This window comes from Neocloeon triangulifer, unplaced genomic scaffold, assembly GCF_031216515.1.
Source record: "Neocloeon triangulifer isolate White Clay Creek 2 clone unplaced genomic scaffold, ASM3121651v1 ptg000001l, whole genome shotgun sequence".
Lineage (NCBI taxonomy): Eukaryota > Metazoa > Arthropoda > Insecta > Ephemeroptera > Baetidae > Neocloeon > Neocloeon triangulifer.
Window position 1 is genome coordinate 5,629,224 of NW_026775544.1, and position 20,117 is coordinate 5,649,340.

General features: G+C 34.1%; 2 protein-coding genes across 3 annotated transcripts in view; one reads left to right on the forward strand and one right to left on the reverse strand.

Moving 5' to 3' along the window:
* The window catches only part of LOC132199609 (uncharacterized), a 48,511-nt gene that overhangs the window by 17,680 nt on the left and 10,714 nt on the right, over positions 1 to 20,117 (forward strand). The gene's annotated exons all lie outside the window — the stretch shown is intronic.
* LOC132197406 (uncharacterized) lies at positions 329 to 19,630 on the reverse strand. Of its 2 annotated transcripts, none has more exons than XM_059620697.1 (12): positions 19,322 to 19,630; positions 12,490 to 12,664; positions 11,706 to 11,978; positions 8,434 to 8,725; positions 3,623 to 4,088; positions 2,883 to 3,128; positions 2,707 to 2,827; positions 2,297 to 2,476; positions 2,105 to 2,231; positions 1,922 to 2,053; positions 1,222 to 1,274; positions 329 to 1,158 (listed from the first exon to the last, which is right to left on the reverse strand). In XM_059620697.1, the coding sequence occupies exons 1-12, from the start codon at positions 19,368 to 19,370 to the stop codon at positions 492 to 494; spliced, it is 2,781 nt and encodes a 926-aa protein (XP_059476680.1). In that variant the 5' UTR covers positions 19,371 to 19,630; the 3' UTR covers positions 329 to 491. The 2 variants fall into 2 exon arrangements, with proteins under 2 accessions (XP_059476680.1, XP_059476671.1); XM_059620688.1 differs by having other exon boundaries at positions 329 to 1,161.

The window sequence follows — 20,117 nt, forward strand, 5'->3', positions numbered from 1 at the left end:
GCTTCCTCTTTTTTTGTAAAAATTATCCATATTAAAATCTAACTTATATTAAAATATTTGCAAGTTATACCTTCTTAGCTAAAAAATTTAATTTACTAAAAAATTTGAAATTGATTTTTATTTATTTATTTAAATTGTACAATTTTTCCAATTTCATTAAGCTTTTTTAAACTAGGTGAATCAATTTTGAACATTTGTGCTTTCCTAATTGACCCCTAGGTTTTTTAAGTTATGCATCACGTCAGGCAGTGGTGTCGAGCCAGTTGCCTACACTGTAACTTTGATCTTTAACGGTTCCTATAGTAATAAAAAGACAGCCGAATTTTTGTATAAAAGATAAAAGATTTTATTTAATTAAAAAAAACATCACATTAAGTTAAAAATGGCTGACACGCAGATCATACATTACAATCCTCCACGAACTAAACTAACAGAGCATAAATAACTTAGGCAACTAAGCAACAGAGAGAGTTTGATGATGATTGATTGATTCACCTGGGACCGATTAACAAAGGTTCGATGATTTTCTTGGCCTCGGGTTTAGTGTCCTCTTTGGGGGCGACCGAGGGACTAACTGTGGGGGCAACAACTTCGTCGACCCTCCTGGCCGCACTGGCATACCTTCGGAGGGGGATGTACCTGCTGATGCGCCACTCAGGGTTCTTGATGATTTGCAGGGGGCTGAAGGTGACCGTGTCCATCCGCGACTTGGCCTCGTAGCCAAACAAACTGGCAAAGGGGGGGAAGTACTTGGCTCGGCGGCGGAGAGGGCCGTCCGTCGGGGGCTGGTCAGGGGCCTCCTTATTTCCTCCGATTAGGGTCGAAGTGACGCTGCTCAGGGTCGACCTGGCATACTGCTCTGCCTGCTGCAGGATGGACGCCAGTTTCTTGGGCAGCATCTGGACGGTGACCAGGGTTCCCCCACCCGTGCCGTCGGACGGAGCTGGTGGTGGGGGTGGCTCCGTTTTGTTGGCCGTTCTCCACCAGAAGGACCACGAGCCGGCTGGAGGCGCCGACTCGACCGAGTTGATCGACGACCTCTTCGTGTTCTCCACGTGTGGCATTGAGCGCGAGTTGTCCAGACGGACGTCCAGGCTGTTGTTTGCCTCGAGCCATGGACGCTGGTACAACGGGTAGTCGGTCGTCGTTGACGAGTTGCTGCTGAAGAAGTCGTATTTTTTATTAGTAAATTTGTTCGAATTTAAAATTTTACAAACAAACCTTTGATTCGTTTGCGATTTATTGACATCCGCGTTTGAGCTTGTGTTTTCATTCTGAAAATTTAATGTTAATAGTTTAAAATAAGTAATATTTCAAACAGAAAATCTATTTAATTATTTTTCTTCATTTTACTTGCCTATTATGACTAATAGATAAAAGTCTTAAAGTCATATTTTCTAGTAAATTTCAAACCTTCCATCAAACTCCATTAAAAGCAAAAATATTTTGTTCTCGCTTAAAAACGGTCTACTTTTTTTTTTAAATTTTTCCATTAGTGGTGTCTAAAAACCCTTTTAAGTTCAGATTAGAGTTCTAGTTTATTTTAAATTAATGTAAAATGATTTTTTTTTTGCAAGAAAGTGCTTAATTGTAGTGTTGTGAACGTGAAGTTCCAAAATGATGGCAATGACTTTGGGAAGGAATAATTTACTATGAAATATTTTTCCAATATTTTCTTAGAGGAAAGAGAAAAAAGTTTAAAGCCTTCAATAATTTTTCAAACTTTATATTTTGAGCAGATTTTGAGCGACTTAAATGTTACAATTAATATTAAGGTTAACCTTTTTGGGAATTTACATTTGTTTTATTGAAAAAAATTCGAATCAAATTATAAAAAAACCCAATTTAAATAATAAATGAGTCATCAAAGAAATCATTAAACTTAAAATAATGAACTACATTAGCTAAATGAGTAGCTTACCAGGTGCAGTGAAATGTTTATATCTATTCCAGTCTTGTTTTTATTCTCCGCCGCGCCTTCAACAATAACGGTTGTCGTCTTATTCCCACTAACTTCCTCTCCGGACGCATTGTTTGGTAGCTCATTGTTAATCTGTAAACAATCAGTTTAATTTTTAAATTCATGTTTCCGCCATAAACTTACGGGCGCCATTGGGACAAGAGGGAAATCAAGTCCAGGAGGCCTCGGAGGGTTGCAGTCTCCTGGAAATAGGGGCACCAGCAGTGGAACGCCTGAACTCACAATCATGCCCTTTTTACAAAACGACATACTGGAAAATAAATAAATTTGAGTTAGTTGATTTAATTCCACTTAAAACTTTTAAATTAAACACACCTTTTGCCATAAGCATCTGTTATGGAAACTTTGTCCACGGTCCAAGTTGGGGCACCAGAGCTGATCCAGCCACTGTAGGCTGTGTAAACGAGTTGGGCAGAGGTCAGTTGGTCCATCGCCGGGTGGGCGACCACAAGTCTGTACAGAGCTTCGCCCGTCTCCATTACTTCATCATCTTTGCTGCAATCAACAAAAATTATAAAAATTAAATAATGAAATTTAAAAAAAAAAAACTCTCTACAACGACTAACAATGGAATAATTCAGTGTTCCTCTAAATTTTTAACTTTCTTCTTGCTGTTTTATTGAAGTAAATATTTTTTTAAATTTTTTCTCACTAATATGATTCATTTATTTCAAATTTACAATTAAATTATTAATCACAAGATTAAACACAATTCTATCACTTACTCTGTGAGGACAAATGTTTCATTGATATCCTTATTGCTCAGAACAACTTCGAATCTTCCGTGAGTCACAAGTGGCTCTCCTAGAATGGGAGTACTTTCCACCCGAACGTAAAATTGGTGAGCTGCAATTTTAAATCTCGATTATTTTTTAATTCGCTTATAAAAACGTTGACTTACCGCAGAAAGGTTCGTTGTCTCGGGTGATGAGAAACATGGGACCTCTGGCGGGCGACCTGTCCGAGTAATAGCCCATGTTTCCGCACTGTCTCTGCGGACCGCAGTTGAAACACTCGCCCTCGAGGAATTGCTCATATGATTCGCAAGGGAAGGCGGGGAATGGGCAACGCGAGGAAACGCTGTCTGTGAAAAACTTGTATGCACGCCTGTGGTTGCATAAACTGCGCAAATCATCTTCAGATGATGCTGGAAAATTATTAAAATATACAATCAAACAAGTAATTAAATTATGTATTATTTTAAGAATTACTATTAGGAAAATGTAAAAATAAATCAAATTATTTCTATTTGTTAAAATTTTTTATGCATTATAGATTTACCAATTACTCAATTTAAAACTAGAAAAATAAAAATAAAGTTCTTACATTTTTAAATAAAAAAACATTTTTTAAGCATTTTATTTCAAAGTGAAAAATTTTCAAATCGCTTTTTGTTTAATGAAATGCATCTCTTCATCATAATGAGTTGTTTTTGTTTTAATTTACAAAACATAATTTCAAACTCATCTAACATATTAATGAATTTTGTAGAAAATAAAATTTTATTAAAATTAATCCGGGGCAGTCCAAAGGCCTAACCTGGGTCAGGTCAGATTTTGGATCTCCCTCAAAAATTTATTTCAAAGTTTAAAAAAAGTATAGATTTTCTTCAAAAATATAAAATAAACCTAATTTACTTACACCAAAGGAAGCTGATGTCGCTGACGGCACCCAGGAGCAAATTGCTGCAGCCCTTTTGCTCGGCGCCGCCGTTGGGGTAAAAGTCGACGTGTCCCATGGGCTGCCTGGAGCCCAAGCCTCCCAGGATCAGGTTGGCGCCGTTCGAGTGGATGACGTCGACGAAGTCGGCGTCGCTCGCGTCGAGGCGCGCCTCGGCCTCTTGGGCCTCGAACAGGGGCCCGGCGGGGTCGAGCCCCGAAATGCGACTCAGGCCTGGCGTCTCGGCCCCGGCGAACCCGGCCACGTGAGCGCCCAGGCTGAAGCCGATCAGGTGCACGTTGCGCGGGTCCAGGCCGTACTGCGTTTTCAGTTTTCGCAAAAGCAGCGCCACTTGTTTGCCAACGAGGCGCGTGTTGGCCGCCGCACGCACGTAGTTGGGAAGAGACGCGCCAGGCTCCCAATCCACGCAAATCACATTGCAATCCTCCTGAAAATCAAAATAAATATTATACACAGTTAAAATCATATTTGTTTAGTTACAAATTAATAAACTTTTAAATATTTTACTCAAAATTAATTTTTTGTCAACCTATGAACGTCTCCTCCAGTTGCTCATTATCTCAATGCAAAGAAAATTTTGTTTCTGTGGATGTTCTAATGAGAAATTATCTGATACCCTGATAAATAATATATCAAAATTTCATTGGCATTTAAACATTTTTAAATTAATTATATTGTAATCTTAGCTCAATTTAATTTCTACTCAAAATTGCCTCAAATGTACATATAAATACATTAATGATTAATGTTATAGGGAAACTTTCCATTCTTTGAGGGCATCCTTTATTTTTATTTATTTTTTTTTCTCCACTCTAGAATTTAGAATTTATAAACGGGTCAGTATCTGTGAAACAATCTTAGACCTATCCATATTCGGATTATCACAAATAAATGAATCTTCACAGAATCATAAATGGACTAGAGATGCTTGCCTTTTACAATTAAAAAAGGGTTTCTGACCTACGATCTCGATCCTCCTATTACAGATTAAGTCCCGTTGCCATAAACACGGTTTAATTGTTTCAAGTTTTTTTTTCAGTTTGAAATTAAAAACGCTGAAAATTAATTAAATAAGGAGAGGCAGAAACTTTCGAAGTTGCCGTTGGCTGCCTATTTTAATTTTGTTTGACAGCCTACACGTCTCATTTCCTACTTTCACAGCGCGTCAAGAAGAGCAGCAGCAGCGACTAGTGCGCGCATTACAATAATGGAACAAGAATTCCTTATCTGCCGTGTGCATCTAACTTAAGGCATCACGACGCGGCTTTCTTTCCCGCAATTGCTGCTGACGACTTGATTTCTTAATTGCATACCCAAAAAATTATCTAAATCAAAATCCCAGCAAGAAAATATTTTAGAAATTATTTTTGTTGCACGCAAGGTCATTGCATTTTTTTATTTAAAAAAATGCATTGTTCAGCGTCGGCTTAGCTTGAAATGAGATCAATGTCAAGTGAGGCGCTAGTTTATAAAGCAAGCAAGCGGCGTTCATTAGGAGAGTCGTATGAGAAAAAGACACAAATGGTCAGCAGAAAAACCGCACCTGCCAAGGTCGCTGGAAGAAATTCAAGACCAGTAGTTAATTATAGATGAGTATAGTTGTCGTGTTTACAGACAACGATTTTCAAGTTTGGCCTTTTGGTTTTTTGTTTGTCACATTGGCGAGAATTATTAAAAGTGAAATATCAACAAGATCAGTATTTGTGCAGACCTTGACCAGCAATATAGCAAGAGTGAGCGCTGAGAATTCAGAAAAATTTGCTGCATCATACGCGCTCAAGTGAATTTCCAAAGGTTGCAACTTAATCCTTTCCTTTTTAGCAAGGGAAAAATCTTAAACTTGGAATTTCCCATGTATTTTCTAATTTTTAGTCTGGAGAAAAGTCTATTTTTTACTTTCCTCAACTTCTTAGTTCAGAAAGTCCGAAGATAAAGAAGTAAAAAAGTCTTATTAAACTCAAGTTATATTGTATTTCTTTTGCATTGATTTGAAGAAAAATAAAGTAGCAATTATAATTTAATTTTTGTTTAAAATTATATAAAGACACCGATTTTCAATGAAGAAAATACCCTAGAAATTGATTTTTCTTTCTATTTTCCTGGAAACTGATGGAAACTATGATCATATACTTGGACGAACAGTAAAGAATTGTAAAAATTAAAATGCTTTAAGTATGTAAAAATCCAAAATTTATCATCCTGATATATAGAATAAAATTTTTTTAATTGTCATAAAAATTTAATTATTTAAAACTGATGTGAATCATGAAATAATAATTTGAAATGTTTCGAACGAATTTATAAAAAGAAAATTATTCCACTAGTCTGCCAATTTCTCTAATGTTGTACTGGGAAGTGCAGGATCAAACAAATTATTTCTCATCAAAAGTTGATCAGCTGAGAGTTAATAATTCAACCAGCTGTTGGCAGGTGTGTGTATTATTATATTTAAAGCCAGCGTGAGTGAAAGTTCAAGTTTATATTGTGGCAATCAGCATGCGTGCAGTTGCTCACCGGTGATCAAGTGAAATTGATCTGCTCTGCTCGCATGAAAATTCCGATTGTCCGGCAGTGAAAGGGAATTCTCGCGCTCGGCTGACACGCAATAAACACGCAGTTTGTTTTTGTCCACGTTTTTTTCCTCATTATTCGCGAGGAGGATGAAAGAAAGCCGAGAAGCTGGAAAGATAAAGAAAGAACTCGGTCAGCAAACGAAAGCAAAGCTGGACCGAAGCGGAGAAAAAAGAAATAAATCATCGGTCGGTCGGTCTGCTTTGCTCACTTTCTCCCTGGTGTGGGTGACAATGAGATTCTTTGCAAAAACTACTTTTTCTTCCCACATTGAGAATAAGAACGAGCCGTTTATAAAGTATTCATTTTTCCGCTTTGGAACACTTGAGAATCACGTCAAATATTTAATAGCAGATCCGCGAGTTTATGACGTCCGTGTTCAATTTCTAGCAGACGCTCGCGGCCTTCACTCAAATCACGTCTGTTTGCTGACAATGAGTGAAGAAACAGACGCGCAGATTGGTGTGGAATAAAGATTAAATCTTAAAACTATAAATTTTGAATTATTTTATATGATTTATAGATTTTTAATATTTTTTAAATTTTTTATGTACTATATTTTATTTGTACTGTCAAATCTTAAAATTATCTAGAAATAAAATTGATAAAATTAAATTATATATTTTTAAAGTGAGAATTTATTTAATTTTTCTTCCCTCTCAATTTTTTCCGTTCCTCAATATTACATTTTTCATTCAAACTTTAGAATAAGAAAATTGTATATCCTTGAATTACCCCAAAATTTAAAATAACTAAAATTTTGCGGCCTATAGAAAATATTTCACTATCTGAATTCTTCACTATCAAAATTATTTAGTAGTAGTTCATTAATTTATATTTCGCAAATTGTCAAAATTTAACACTTAAAGATAGATAGAAAAGGAAATGTGAAGATGCAGAAACATCTCTAACAAACTCGTTTGGCTAAATTAGGTAAAAAATCAATAATATTAATATTAATAGAAAATAAATATAAACCAATTTACCAATCAATCGGATAAAATATAAAATTTACTATTTATTTATTTATTTAGACGGTTTACCGCGGCGGCCGAGTCTCTTTTGATTTCAGGCGTTTTAGCAGACATCTGCTAGGTGTAAACCCTTTCTTCTCTTTTCAAATCTCAAAATTTTGTATCGACTGAAAAGAACCAATAATAATAGAAATGGATTTAATCATAATGAATTAAACATTTTACGTTTACAATTTTTTTTTAATTCATTTTATGCCTTTAAAAAATATAAACTAATGGGATTGTTCAATTGCCAATACAGGAACATTTTAAAAATAAGAATCATTTAAATTCCATCAAAAACTATTTTGGAAGAATAACCTACTAAATGTTTGACGACTTTTCTTATTGGGGATAACAAAAATTAATGAGCCATAATATTACAGGAAGGCAAATTTATGAATCCAAAGGAAATCTATTTTGAGCTCATTTCATTATTTACAACAGAGAGATGTAGAACTTACTTTCAGATAATAATTTAAAATTACAATTTATGTTGTAAAAAATGAGTTTTACTGCAAAGAGGCAATAAATGTGAGGAGCGGAGAATCCGGTACAGAGATAATTAGCAAGAAGATTAGGTTTATTTTCGGGATTTTGAACGAAAAGCGTCACGCTGTCTGCCCCTTTGCCGTGCAATAGCGTTGAGAGGCGCAGGTGTGTGTGTTTCTCTGTTGGTTAGTGGAGCAAGCGTGACTCACGAATTACGCTTCTCTCTAACACTCAACGTAGCCTAGATTGCTTTCTTCCAGTCTTTTTTCTCTGACACTTCTTTGATAAAACACGAATATAACAGACAGGAGAGAGGAGAGAGAAACATCTTATCTACGCTAGGGTTCAAAATTAACTCGCCAAAACAACTGATAATTTATATCATTTATATATTTGATTAAATGTATACTTTTTTTTTAATATTTGATCAACATCATTTATAATCAGGCTTTCCTTGATAATAATTTTTTAACTAAAAGAAATCAATAATATATAAATATTAAACACCTTTTGGGTATAGTTCCTGCCCTATTTAATTTGTTAAAAAAAGTATTCTGTAAATATATAGAGTAAATGACGAGAATTATAAATAATTTATTCTTACGAAACATTTTTTTTTAAATTAAATTCTTTTTTAAAATAATTGCTAATTCTTGTAATTCTCATAAAAAAAATATAAGAATAACGATTACGTACCACTGCCATCAAGGCGCTCTTCATCTCGTGCACCCACACAAGGCTGCACTTGCTCCCGAATCCATGCACGATGACTTTGGTGGGCAGGGATGAGTTGAAGCCCAAATTCAGGGCCGCCTCCAGAAGAACCGAGCCCTCCAGAGAAGAGGCCGTCAACGAAATGGTCCCAGAGTCGTTCTGTGCGAGATCCTCGGAAGAAGTTGTGGACGTGCTGGTTGTGCTAGGCGTCGTTGCATTCAAATTGGAATCGTCAGTTGTAGTTGACCGACGCTCATCTGAAGCTGCATTATCTCTGTTGATCAAAATTAAAACGAATTTTTGATAAATTTATGCAAGACAATTAATAAGTTTGATAATCGCTAAATGTCTTGTTAGCTATTGGAATGTCGGTTTCAAAGATCTTTTCTAAAACTGTAATTAAGTTGCCCTTAACATTTTAATTTTTTTTCTATTTATTTAACATGCCAATAAGAACAGCAGAAAAATATTGATTTAAATCTCCTTAAAATATTATAATTTTTTTTTCACATCTCGCTGCGTACAATTATAAATAATTCAGAATAATTGAGAGATATAAACAATACAACAGCTTCTTACTGTCCCATTTATTACACTTAAATAGCATAATTATTACACTTTCTGCTGGTAATAATTTTACCTGCACTACAGCTAATTTATGAAATTAAGTTTAATTATACAAAATTAAATCTATTTTTAATCCACAGCCGCGCAACTGCAAGTTTCATAATATAAAAGTGTACTAAGCCTGCCGTGCCGTACAATTGGAAAGTGCGGAGAATTCGTTTAAATGGGCCCAACGGTTTGTTTGTTTGTTTGTTTAAACAACAGTTCTCCAAACTCACTTCTTCTTCTCTCTTTCCTTTTGAACACAGGCGTGAAAATCTAAACAAATATAGACGACAATTCATTTTGGTTCCCTCGTATTTTTATTCTCCATCTTTTTTGTTATTGGCAAATTTGTGTCAATATTCTGCAGAAGCAAAAGTGCCAAAGCAAACGAAATCACTTTCTCGACCTGCAGCAGCCAATTTTTTTGCTCAATTTCAGCGTACGGCCCCTGAGGATAAATTTTTTACCTATGTTTTAAAGAGACTCTTAACCTTTTTATTAAGTAAGCGTTGGGCAACATAAAAACGGCTTAATTGATGATGGTATAATCGCGGAAAGGGGCCAAAGCGTGTACACAATACTTGATTGGCTTTAGGGTCTCCTGTCCTGGTTGTGGCATCATCAAGTAGTACATAATTATAATCAAGTGGCGATGGTTTCATAATTGAGATTCGACCGATTTTTTTAGTTCACGTCAAACGTCAGATATTTCCTTTCATAATACAGATTTTTTCAATTATGCTTCAAAGATTTTGTCCTAGTTATGCGTATTTAAATAATTTATTTATTAATTTCATATTTCAAAACTTTTTTACATCTATAAAGTCAAGTTTTATTTTTAGATTTTGTTAATTTACATTAAAATCAACTAAATATGTCCTAGATAATTCAAAATTAATTAATTTTTTATTGTCCCAGTTGCCAAAATCGACTTTTATCCATATATTATCCTCTCGATGGGGTGAATTTCTTAATAATTTTAATTTTGTATTACATTAAAATCGCCATTGCTGCAATTAATTTGAACTTTTTAAATTTTTTAATAATATTTTTGTCCCTTTCGCTTTTTTTCTTGATAATTTACTCATATTCGTTATTGGACAACTTTTTTTTATAAAATTCTAGAATACACATACATTATTTATTTGTAATTATAATTCTTGCTGATTCCTGGCTTTTCAATTATTATTCATTCAAATTTATAAAAAATGTTTTTCTGATAATTGATGTGTCCTGAAAATGCGGCGTCGCACCTGTCAGGTGATAAAAACGCGAAGTAGCGGTATCTTCTCGGTGAAAGCGGCTCCTGTCGCTGGATTTACAATGCGAGTGTTGACCGCACCGCGACCGCGACGAGGGTGTGTACCATACGAGGAGAGGTGCTGTGCACCTTTGTATAGGGAAATAAAAGTGGCAGACGCACAATGTCAAGGCCTCGAGAAGTTAACCTGATTGCCCGAGAGCTGCAGCAAGAATTACTTTCTCCAATACGCCAAAGGACGCGCGGTGAACGTGATAAGGCTGAAAGTGGGTGCGAAAAGCCCACAACCCGTTTTGGAAAATGCGGTTTCATTTCTCCAGTGACAGAAAAAGGCAGGTACTAGATCGCGATTGCAATGCGTCATTTCCTGGATGCAGAAAAGTTAAACAGGATCTCTTATTTAAAATTTATTCAATAATTATCATCTGTAAGGAGTAATTTTTTGATAATCAGACAATTATTTCGAATAACGAAAAATTTGTGCAGAAACACTAGTTGACTATAAATAATTTATTGTCTTTGAAATTTAAGATTTTAAACAACATATCTCATGTTGAAAATAAGTCTCTAAAAAAAATGTTTATTAAATTCCTGAAGATTTGTGTTTTTTTATACACTGTGAAATTTTGCTAATCAAAGGTAATGTAAAATATATTATAGAAAATATTAATTCACTTCATGAATTTTAAATTTTACTAGTGTTTAAAGGTAGAATAACTTTGATTTTTATCAATTTTCTATCTCTGGACCTTACTTTCGAGCCTTTCTAAGAAAACTGGCAAATATAAATTATTTTCACGTTAACCCACAAAAGTTCACTCTGATATTGTGAATAATTTTGATTTCAATTTTATTGAATAAATTAATTAAAAAGAAAATTATTTAATAAAGTTTCGAATATAAATCTACAATAATTCTACATTCAACTCTCTCCATCCGAAAATAATTGAATCATTAAAATTTCAAATCATATATATTAATTCCCCCTCCCCCTGCCCAGAATACACTTTTTTATTTCATTTTATAACATGTTATTTCCTCAACTTCAATCTAATTATATTTTTATAAAAATATAATGATGCCATATATTGATAAAGAAACTATGTAACTAAATATAACTTAATTTTCAAAAATTTGTTAACATTTGCGTCATCCCACCAACGCGCATTCCGAACATAATTGCTAACGATGCACCATGTAGGATAAAAAATAATCTCATAATCCCAAAGAGAAACCACAAGGCCGACCACTTTTTTCAGAGCTCTCGAGAAAAGTTACTATCCATCCTTATCCTTCCCCGCCCAATATGCAGCGTTCAGGAAGTTGAATCTTCTAGAGCATTAGTGCGAGCGAAGTGAAAATTTGAGATAAAATAAAATACCTTCTTCCTCGGACGGACTGTTGTTGGGGCTCGAGCTGCAGGGGTGCGAACTCGGGGGCGGCGCCGGTGTCGAGCAGGGCGTCGGCAGCGGGTACCACGATTTCCTCGAAGGAGAGGCTGCGCGCCCTGTGTGGCTCGCGGGGGCTGAAGAAGTGGAAACTGGTTCCGACCTCGGACGGAGGCGCCGGCAGCACCCCCAAGTAGCTGAACGGCGCCGCGCCCATGAAGCAGCCAATGTTCGAGTAGCACACCGAACTGTCGGCTCTTTTTGCCCTGGTAATAACACAAGACAAGGACATTTAATAATGAGAACAGATCAGAAAAAAAATAAATAAAACACACTGATTAAATTTTTTTCTAATTAACAAAAATTAAAAATAATTTTAAATTAAGTCTCAAATCGGATAATCTTTTAAATTATTTTCAGTGTATGAAAAAATTAAAACTATAAGCATAACAAAATTGTTGGAACAATACATGTTTGAATCAAACATTTAATTTAGTGGAATATAGTGAATAATTGAAAATTTAAAATTCATGCAAGGTTTTACTAGTAAATTAAATTTTAATGTATAATTTCTAATATTCAAAAGCTAATTCGGCGCAATTTCATAAAATTTCATAACAACTAAAAAGATAAAAATGGAATTAGAGATAAAAATTTTGCTCTTGAATTCCTTCCATCGCAATAATTCTCATCTTATAACTTCAAATGAGTTTTAGCCCTGCATTACAAATGATTTGGATTTTCAAAATTTTTAATTTTCTGAATTTATTTTAATACCTGGAGGTGTCTCTTCTGCTGCGTTCCCACTCGGCCATTGAGGTGACCACTGCCTTGAGGATTTCAACATCGTGCACTTCGTCCTGCCGTTCCTGACTGGGACTCGACTTACTCGCCCATGCCCCGAAACCCCATCCCCCCAACCCCCAGTCATAGGGCCAGGTTGCTGATACTCCTGGAAAAAAATAACAGAAAAATCTCTTAATAAAGCGTCCTCTCATCCTTTTTATTTATAATCCAAATTTATTGGTTGATTGGATTTAGTTTTTTTTCAGTGGGAAAAAAATACTTTTTTGATTCGGAGAATTGGTTTTGGTTGAACACAGTTATAGCCATTGGCGAAAAATAATAGATTATTTAATGCGCGCTCGTAGTTCTGTGAAAACATGACGGTTTTTCCTACTCTTCCGTTGGGTGCGAATGGGAGCGTGCCACTGAACTCCAAAACAAAGGGACCCAACTAAAAGCTGAATGGTGCATTATATACGTGATGAATTAATTCATTGTGGCTTTCAAAAAGGACAGCTTTGATCAAAACAAACAAAATAATATTAAATTTCTCAGGAAGAGGTACAAATATATTGAATAATATTCATTAAAAACAAATAATTTTCAGGGCCACTCAAATTAAATAATGGCCTTGCAAATATACAGCTTCTCACCAATGTTAAGTTTTGTAATTTGAATACTATTTCCCTTTATTTTTTTAAATATTGATCTGATGTATAAGATGTTGTGTTATTCAATGTATCAGAATGGAGATCAAGTAAATAAAAAAATTTAATTAGAGGAAAACGGCAAACCATCTGTTAATTGAAAGAAGAAAAAATGATTAATTAGTTTTGAATACACAAAACCGTTTTGTTATTCAGTGAAAATGATTCTGTTAATGAGCATGAGCCAGTTTGTTTTTAATTTAATTTCCAACATAATTATTTTAAACATCCCTCAGTTTCCGCTCTTTTTTAGTAGAAAATTTGTTGACAAAATTAAATAAAGTGGCTTACCTTGATCAATATTCACTTTAAAATATTTTACCAAAACTGACAAAAAAAACCTGTAGCATCTAGAAGTTTTATTTTAATTCTAATCTTAAGTTGAACAATCCAATAATTTTTTTACTACTTTATTGTAAGGTATTCCATTAATTATAATCAAGCGTTTTTAAAAATATTTCTTTTGAAAGCAATTTTGAATTACAAGTTCAGACATTTAGATTAATTAAAATCTAAATTGTGATAGATCAATAAACACAATTTGCAACTAAAATACGAAATCACTCGAACCGATTTTTAGCTGAGGAGTCTCGATGCGCGTAAGACTTTTTCACTACAGTTAAAGTTTCATCCCTTTCAGTTCTATTGTCCTACTGATAGATATACGTTATTCATTCAATGACACTGTCTGAAAACAGTTATTCTTTTATGTCTGACATGCAACTACTGATTGACCCAGGTCCGTTAAGTAACAGCAGCCACATGTTATGGTCACTGAGAATTTAAAAAACAATTTAGGCCACGGAATTTTTCATCAAACCTAATCTGAGATTTGCAGACAGCCTAGCAGACAGCCTTGTCATAAATGAATAAGTAATTACGATTGAGTCTAATTAATTATACATACATACGTGGCCCAGCTCCCACCTGAAGATCAACAAAGCACGATTGTTTCTTTTGGAGAAGGTTTTGAAATTATTTTTGAAATCGGTGGTTGCAACTTTTTTGGTAATTTATATAGAATTTGCACACACCGCATAAATTACGGTGGTCGGACGCCGGCGTTTTTGTTCTTGTCTCTCACAATCAGGATTTGGCAGCGACTTCAATTTGCGGTTATGAAATTTCCTCGGTGCAGTGAGCGAATTCTTATGCTAAGAGAATTAATAAGAGAAACTTTCACTGCAACACGAGACGTACGTGGGTAAAGAGAAATGTAATCAGCATATTAAGAAATGAAGCGTACAAAGAAAAATTGAGACGATTTTCAAAGTTGGATTATAGTCTAACCCCAGCATGTCAGAAAAATGTTTGTCAGTAATTTTTATGATTAAAGGTGTATATAAGTGTAAATTAATAATTCTTTTTATAAGTACAATTTTATTTTAGTCTTTAATTTTTATTTTAAGAATAGTGAAATAATTTTCTTAAAAGATGTTTAGCTACAATTCACATTGAAAAAGTCCTAGCGAAATTATAAAGAAACCTAAAAAAGCCCATTTATAGCGAGCCATTTTTTCAAAGAGACAAGGAAAGGGTTATTTGAATTTTATTCTTGATGTTATGTTTATGGCAGCATAATCATTTTACCACAATTTTATAAGAGAAGAAATATTAAAAAGTTGATTTTTTCTTTAAAAAAAAACCTAAAATAGTTTAGAGTAATAGTAAATTAATTTAAAAGGTTCACAAGTTCAGGTTAAAAATTCTATGTTTAAAAATAAAAGGAAAGACCTGGTCTACAAAATTATTATTATTATTCGTTTTTATTCTAATTTTAATCGGAATAATAAAATTATGAAAGATCCGTTTTGAGAATAACTTGTGGTTGTGGGACTGTATTATGTATTTATTATTATTATAGTAAGAGCTAATTAAAAAAAGTGAAAAAGTTCCAACTTATCTCAATTTTGTTTGTTTTATGGAGGTTCAAAAGTATTTAATCAGGATCTTCACGGTTTCATGGCATTGCCTTCAAGATCATTAATTTTTTTACGCTTTAGTTCCTTTTTCTATAAATTGGATATCGTTTCAAAAGTTCAAGGAAACAACAGAGGATAAAAAATTCTTGGGACGCGCGTGGTGCATTTCATCCAATCGCACATCGTGTGGCTTTTTACAGTTATGCACGCTGGCCGTCGCGTGGTGCATTCATTGTGTTTTGCCGGCGAATGGAGGTGACCTCCTCACCAATTAATTCATTTCATTAATAATTTCCGATACAAATTCTGGTCTATCCAGAGCAGTTATGCAAGTCGGTTGGCGCTCGATCAATCAAGCATGTGATAATTACGACACAAATCCGCACTCAAAGGCATTTTTTATTTAATTAAAATAATTTATTTAATAATTTTTTTATCGAGGAAGAGACGCTTTAATGGGCACACGCTCATCTGATGTCAACTCGGTCAGTTTCCAGCCAGACTGGATTTCTTGAAAATAAAGAACTTGAACACGCTCGCTCGTGTCCGCCGGCATTCTGCTCTTTTTCGTGGATTAATTCAGTACTATTTCAACTCTATCCCGGTTTGTAGGACGAGAGAAGAGACTTATAATATAAGAATATCTGCCTCCCAACTAGTTCCAAAGTTTGTATTTATTGAGAAATTTATTTTATTTTAAATTTTTTTTAATCGAATTTTGGCAATATTCTTTCATTCTTTTTTATAAATTTTGTGTTTTTAATGTGGAAATTTTTGTAGAATTCTTAATTAACTGTTTGTACATATTTGTTAAAAAATTTGTTAAGAGCGCAGGAATTTTGTATTTCAGACAATGTTTTACCAAAGTCCAAATGGGATAGAAACTATTAATTCTTAGGTCATTGCAAAAGTGTTCCATTATGCAAACTAGTTTTGCCGCCGAAAAATGAGCACCAAGTGACGCTGGCCCAAAAACCTTTGAGTGAAAAAAGCGGTAAAGGTCGAGGTTGTTTTCGCCTCTCGTGTGTCAAATTGAGTTGCTCAAAAATTTCCTAATTTCTCTGTTGTGTCTCTGCAATAATGCGAAAGTTTTTCGCCCCAAGTGCGCCAGTTTCAAAACTGGCAATACTCGTTCTCACTCTCGTTATTTCGAGTTGGGCCAAGTTGCGCAAATTAGAAGACAAACGGGTCAATATTGATGTTACAAAAAATTTCAATCTTACGAAATGATTTTCAGCAAATAGCTTTTCTGTTGCATCAATAAACATTAATATATATGTTTTAAAAAAAGTTTTTATAAGTAAACCTCAGTTAATGCTAATAATAAGCAGTAAAAAACTAAGAAAATTTTAAGAAATAAAATTTTATGTAACAGGTTTTCTTTTCGCGTGATGTCTAAACTATTCTTGCTAAAATTTGTGCATATAATAATTTTTATTTTTCATTTCAATACTACCAGTCATTTAGAATAAAATAATAATTGTCAAAAAAATGTTAATCTTTATATCATAAAATATTAATTCAATTATAATGTATTTCCAGCATTTTACATAAATTGTCGACTGATGGCTTTGTTAAGTTTTATTGTTGTCTACAGACAAAATACGAAAACATAAGGTAAATTTAGAAACAAATTGTTAAAAAAATGTAGTTTCAATAACATTGTCTATACAAATTCGAAAAAATTTCTTCCTTTCGGATACAAACATTTAAAAAGTTCTGTCAAATGACTGCATTTTATGTTTTTCAAGGCAGCGTAATCGGTGTCCGCTCGTGCAACAAGTTACTCTATTACAATGTAACAGAAGGTAACTTTACTGTACACGATGACAATAACAGTTTTCGGAGGCGCTTTCTTGCGCCAGCGATTTCTTCCTTTGATGTTCTCAAACGGCGTGTCGACGCGAGAGAAGGTTACATGACTTGAAATAATAAAATTTGAAAATAACGTGTGTTTGCATTGTTGTCACTCGCACGTGAACATGCAAGTAGCAAACGCTCGATGATCGCATTGTGTGGTGACAGAAATGACAGACACAAAGTCAAACATGCAGTTTGAAGAGAAATGCACTTTGCTGCTTTATTTATATAATTATCAGATAGTTTTTTAATTCTTGAACCATTTTGAACCTTGATTGATCTTGTTGGAAAGAAAGAAATAAAAGAAAAATAAATGAGTAGTCATGCGTCAATTTCCCTTATTTTTATTTTTATGAGTTTATATTTATTTACTGTTATGTCTACGGGGCAATAAGATTAAGCTCGGTTTAAATTTATCACCAAATCTACCTCGAGCTATATCTGTAACTTAATTTAAAATTTATAAATTCGTTTTGGAAATATTTAAAATGTTAAATTGCAAGTGTGTATAAATTTTAATTAATAAATTATTTTTGTTGATTAAATGCACGTTCATGACACCAAAAGATAAAAAATAAAACTTCAATGAATTTTTATTTTTTGTATTAAAAACACAAATTATAACCTCGTTTTCACAATATGCATGGAGATGATATTCAATTAAATTATGATAAGCGTTGGTGGCAAGAGTTGCGTGTGTGCATAATTTTTAACACACGAGGCGCGACTTCTCGTTCGAAAGTTTATGAGCGTCCCTCTCTAGCCGCGGCTGCGGTGGGTATATTATAGGTGCGCGCTTGTGCTTTTATTACAAACGAGGTGACCCCGATTTGAGTCGCGTAAGTACGAATGGCCACTCGATTCGCCGCGCGGACCAGACAACTTTTCCTGTGCACTGACTTTTATTGAGGAAGGATGAGCTTGCCACTTTATATTCATTTATATATTGTTGACAAAAAGAGAACTTCAATATTTATGCTTATTATATTGAAAATTACACAAATATAAATAATTATATTATTTTATTGATTCTCTATAAAATTACTATTAAAAGCCGAAACAATTTATGTCCACGTCTAAAAAGATCAATCCCACTGGATTATAAAAATTAACTATTTTTAATTTGTAATGTTTTTACATAATGATTCAAGAAATCATTTTATAAATCAGAAGCTATATGGGTATTAAATCATTAAATTAGCCGGCTGCTACAAAACTTTAACATTCTTGGTTAAATGATCTTGAATGAGATATTTTGTATCTGATCATTTTCATTTTTAAATATTTCCAAGTATCAGAAAATGCATGAAATTTCTTCTCTGCATGGTAAGCGAGTAGACTAAATTTTAAATTTATAAAAAAATTATATCACGTTTTGGAGCATGAGCTCTAAACAAAGATAAAAGTTAAACTTGTATTTTAATTGCTGAGAAAAAACCCTAATCAGGTTGATTCAGGTTTAATTATTTAAAACGAAAATAAAACGAAAGCCGATAATTACAGTATATTACAACTTGATATGGCCAAGCTCAATCAAAAGCGATCAATCGCAAAACAAAGCAGCGTTACTTGGAATGCGTTTGCAATTTTAATGAAGAGGGAGCCTACTTTTGGCACGCGACTCGAAAGCTGAAAGATCCCGTGGCGCCACAAAACTTTTCTTTCTTTATTCATTTGGGTGCAAACAAAAACAATCATGTGGACTTTTTATATTTCAGAAAAAGGTTTGAGAGCGACAAACGCGATTTCAATACAATGCAGACGGACGATCCCATTTGACAGACACACCGACCTACTTCCGTAAGGATGCAGGAACGTTCACCTTTGAGTGAGCGACGATATATGAAAATGCACCGCCGGAAACAAAAGGCAGAAAACTCAGGCGAAAGCAGCTCTCGAGCGCGAAGAGATACCGTACGAGTGGGATAATATTATTGTCTTACAAAAAATACGAGTGGTTGTTTCCTCTTACAAATTACAACCGGAGTCACGGTTTTCCTCCGAAAATTGTACAATTTCCGCGAGCAACAGTTTTCTTGTTTCGCGACGGAAATGATTGTGATTCTTTTTATCTGCAACTTTTTGAAACTTATTGCTACAATTTTGACATGTTAAGATAATAAGAGGAAACATACTTACAAATTTTAGGGAAAAAAATAATCAAATTTATTTATAAAAAATAATTCCTGTGTTGACAATTTGTGAAGATATTTAAGTTATTATGCTTTTTCAAATTTTGACAAATTTTTATAAATTTTTCTCTTCCAAAATGGCTTTTTCATTCCATTTATTTCATTGCACAGAATAAAAAGTATTTAATCAATACCAACTCACCTGTTACGGTGACTAGAGAGAGCAGCAACAATGAAAAGTTGTTCATCATTGGCCGCGCCTTCGACTTCTTTGATCCACATCCACTCGGGTTTCTACTTTTCGCACACAAACTACATTTTCCTGCCGAAAAACTGCATCATCCCGCGGCGAAAAGCAGATGCGGTAAATTTTTTAATGATGTCTTCTTGCCGGCAAACACTCGTACGACTTCAGTGACGGACAGAGCGAAATCAGGTCGAGTACCTTTCTCTCAGGTGCGCGGCTCGAAACTGACTGCTTGTTGGCTGCACGCCTTCCTTTTCGTCTCACCTGTGTGATCTCCACTGCATGGAGAGGTGGGATTTATATGTACAAGCCTGAATGACAGACAAATCACTGCTAGTGACGTCAAAATTGATCCTGCTGGCAGATTATTGATTTTTATTTATTTCTGCAATCAGCATTGCTTTGTTTGCATCAAAACATCACACACAATAAAGACCATTTTTTGTTTTCAAATACAGATATAAATAAAAATGTCAAAAACCAGATTGATGTATAATAAATCTTTTCATAAAACCTGAAAAAAACTCATTTGATCACCTTTGAAATTGAACTATGGAGATTGCGTCCATTTTTATTTCAATTTAAGCGATTTTTCGCTTTATTGCTGATCCTCTATGACTTTAAATGTTATCCAATTACTTATATGTCATGGGGATCTTATCAAATTTCAAACTTATTGAAAAAATTTTATTAGCTTCTCATGCACTCCTTTTTTAGCAATTTTTATAAAAAAATCTTATTTTTTGATGAT

Coding starts and splice junctions, on each gene's coding strand:
- LOC132197406 (XM_059620688.1), bottom strand. CDS start 19,370: ATGATGAACAACTTTTCATTGTTGCTGCTCTCTCTAGTCACCGTAACA. Junction 11,979..12,489: donor AGCAGAAGAGACACCTCCAG/GTATTAAAATAA, acceptor TGTTATTACCAG/GGCAAAAAGAGCCGACAGTT. Junction 2,477..2,706: donor GAAACATTTGTCCTCACAGA/GTAAGTGATAGA, acceptor TGTTGATTGCAG/CAAAGATGATGAAGTAATGG.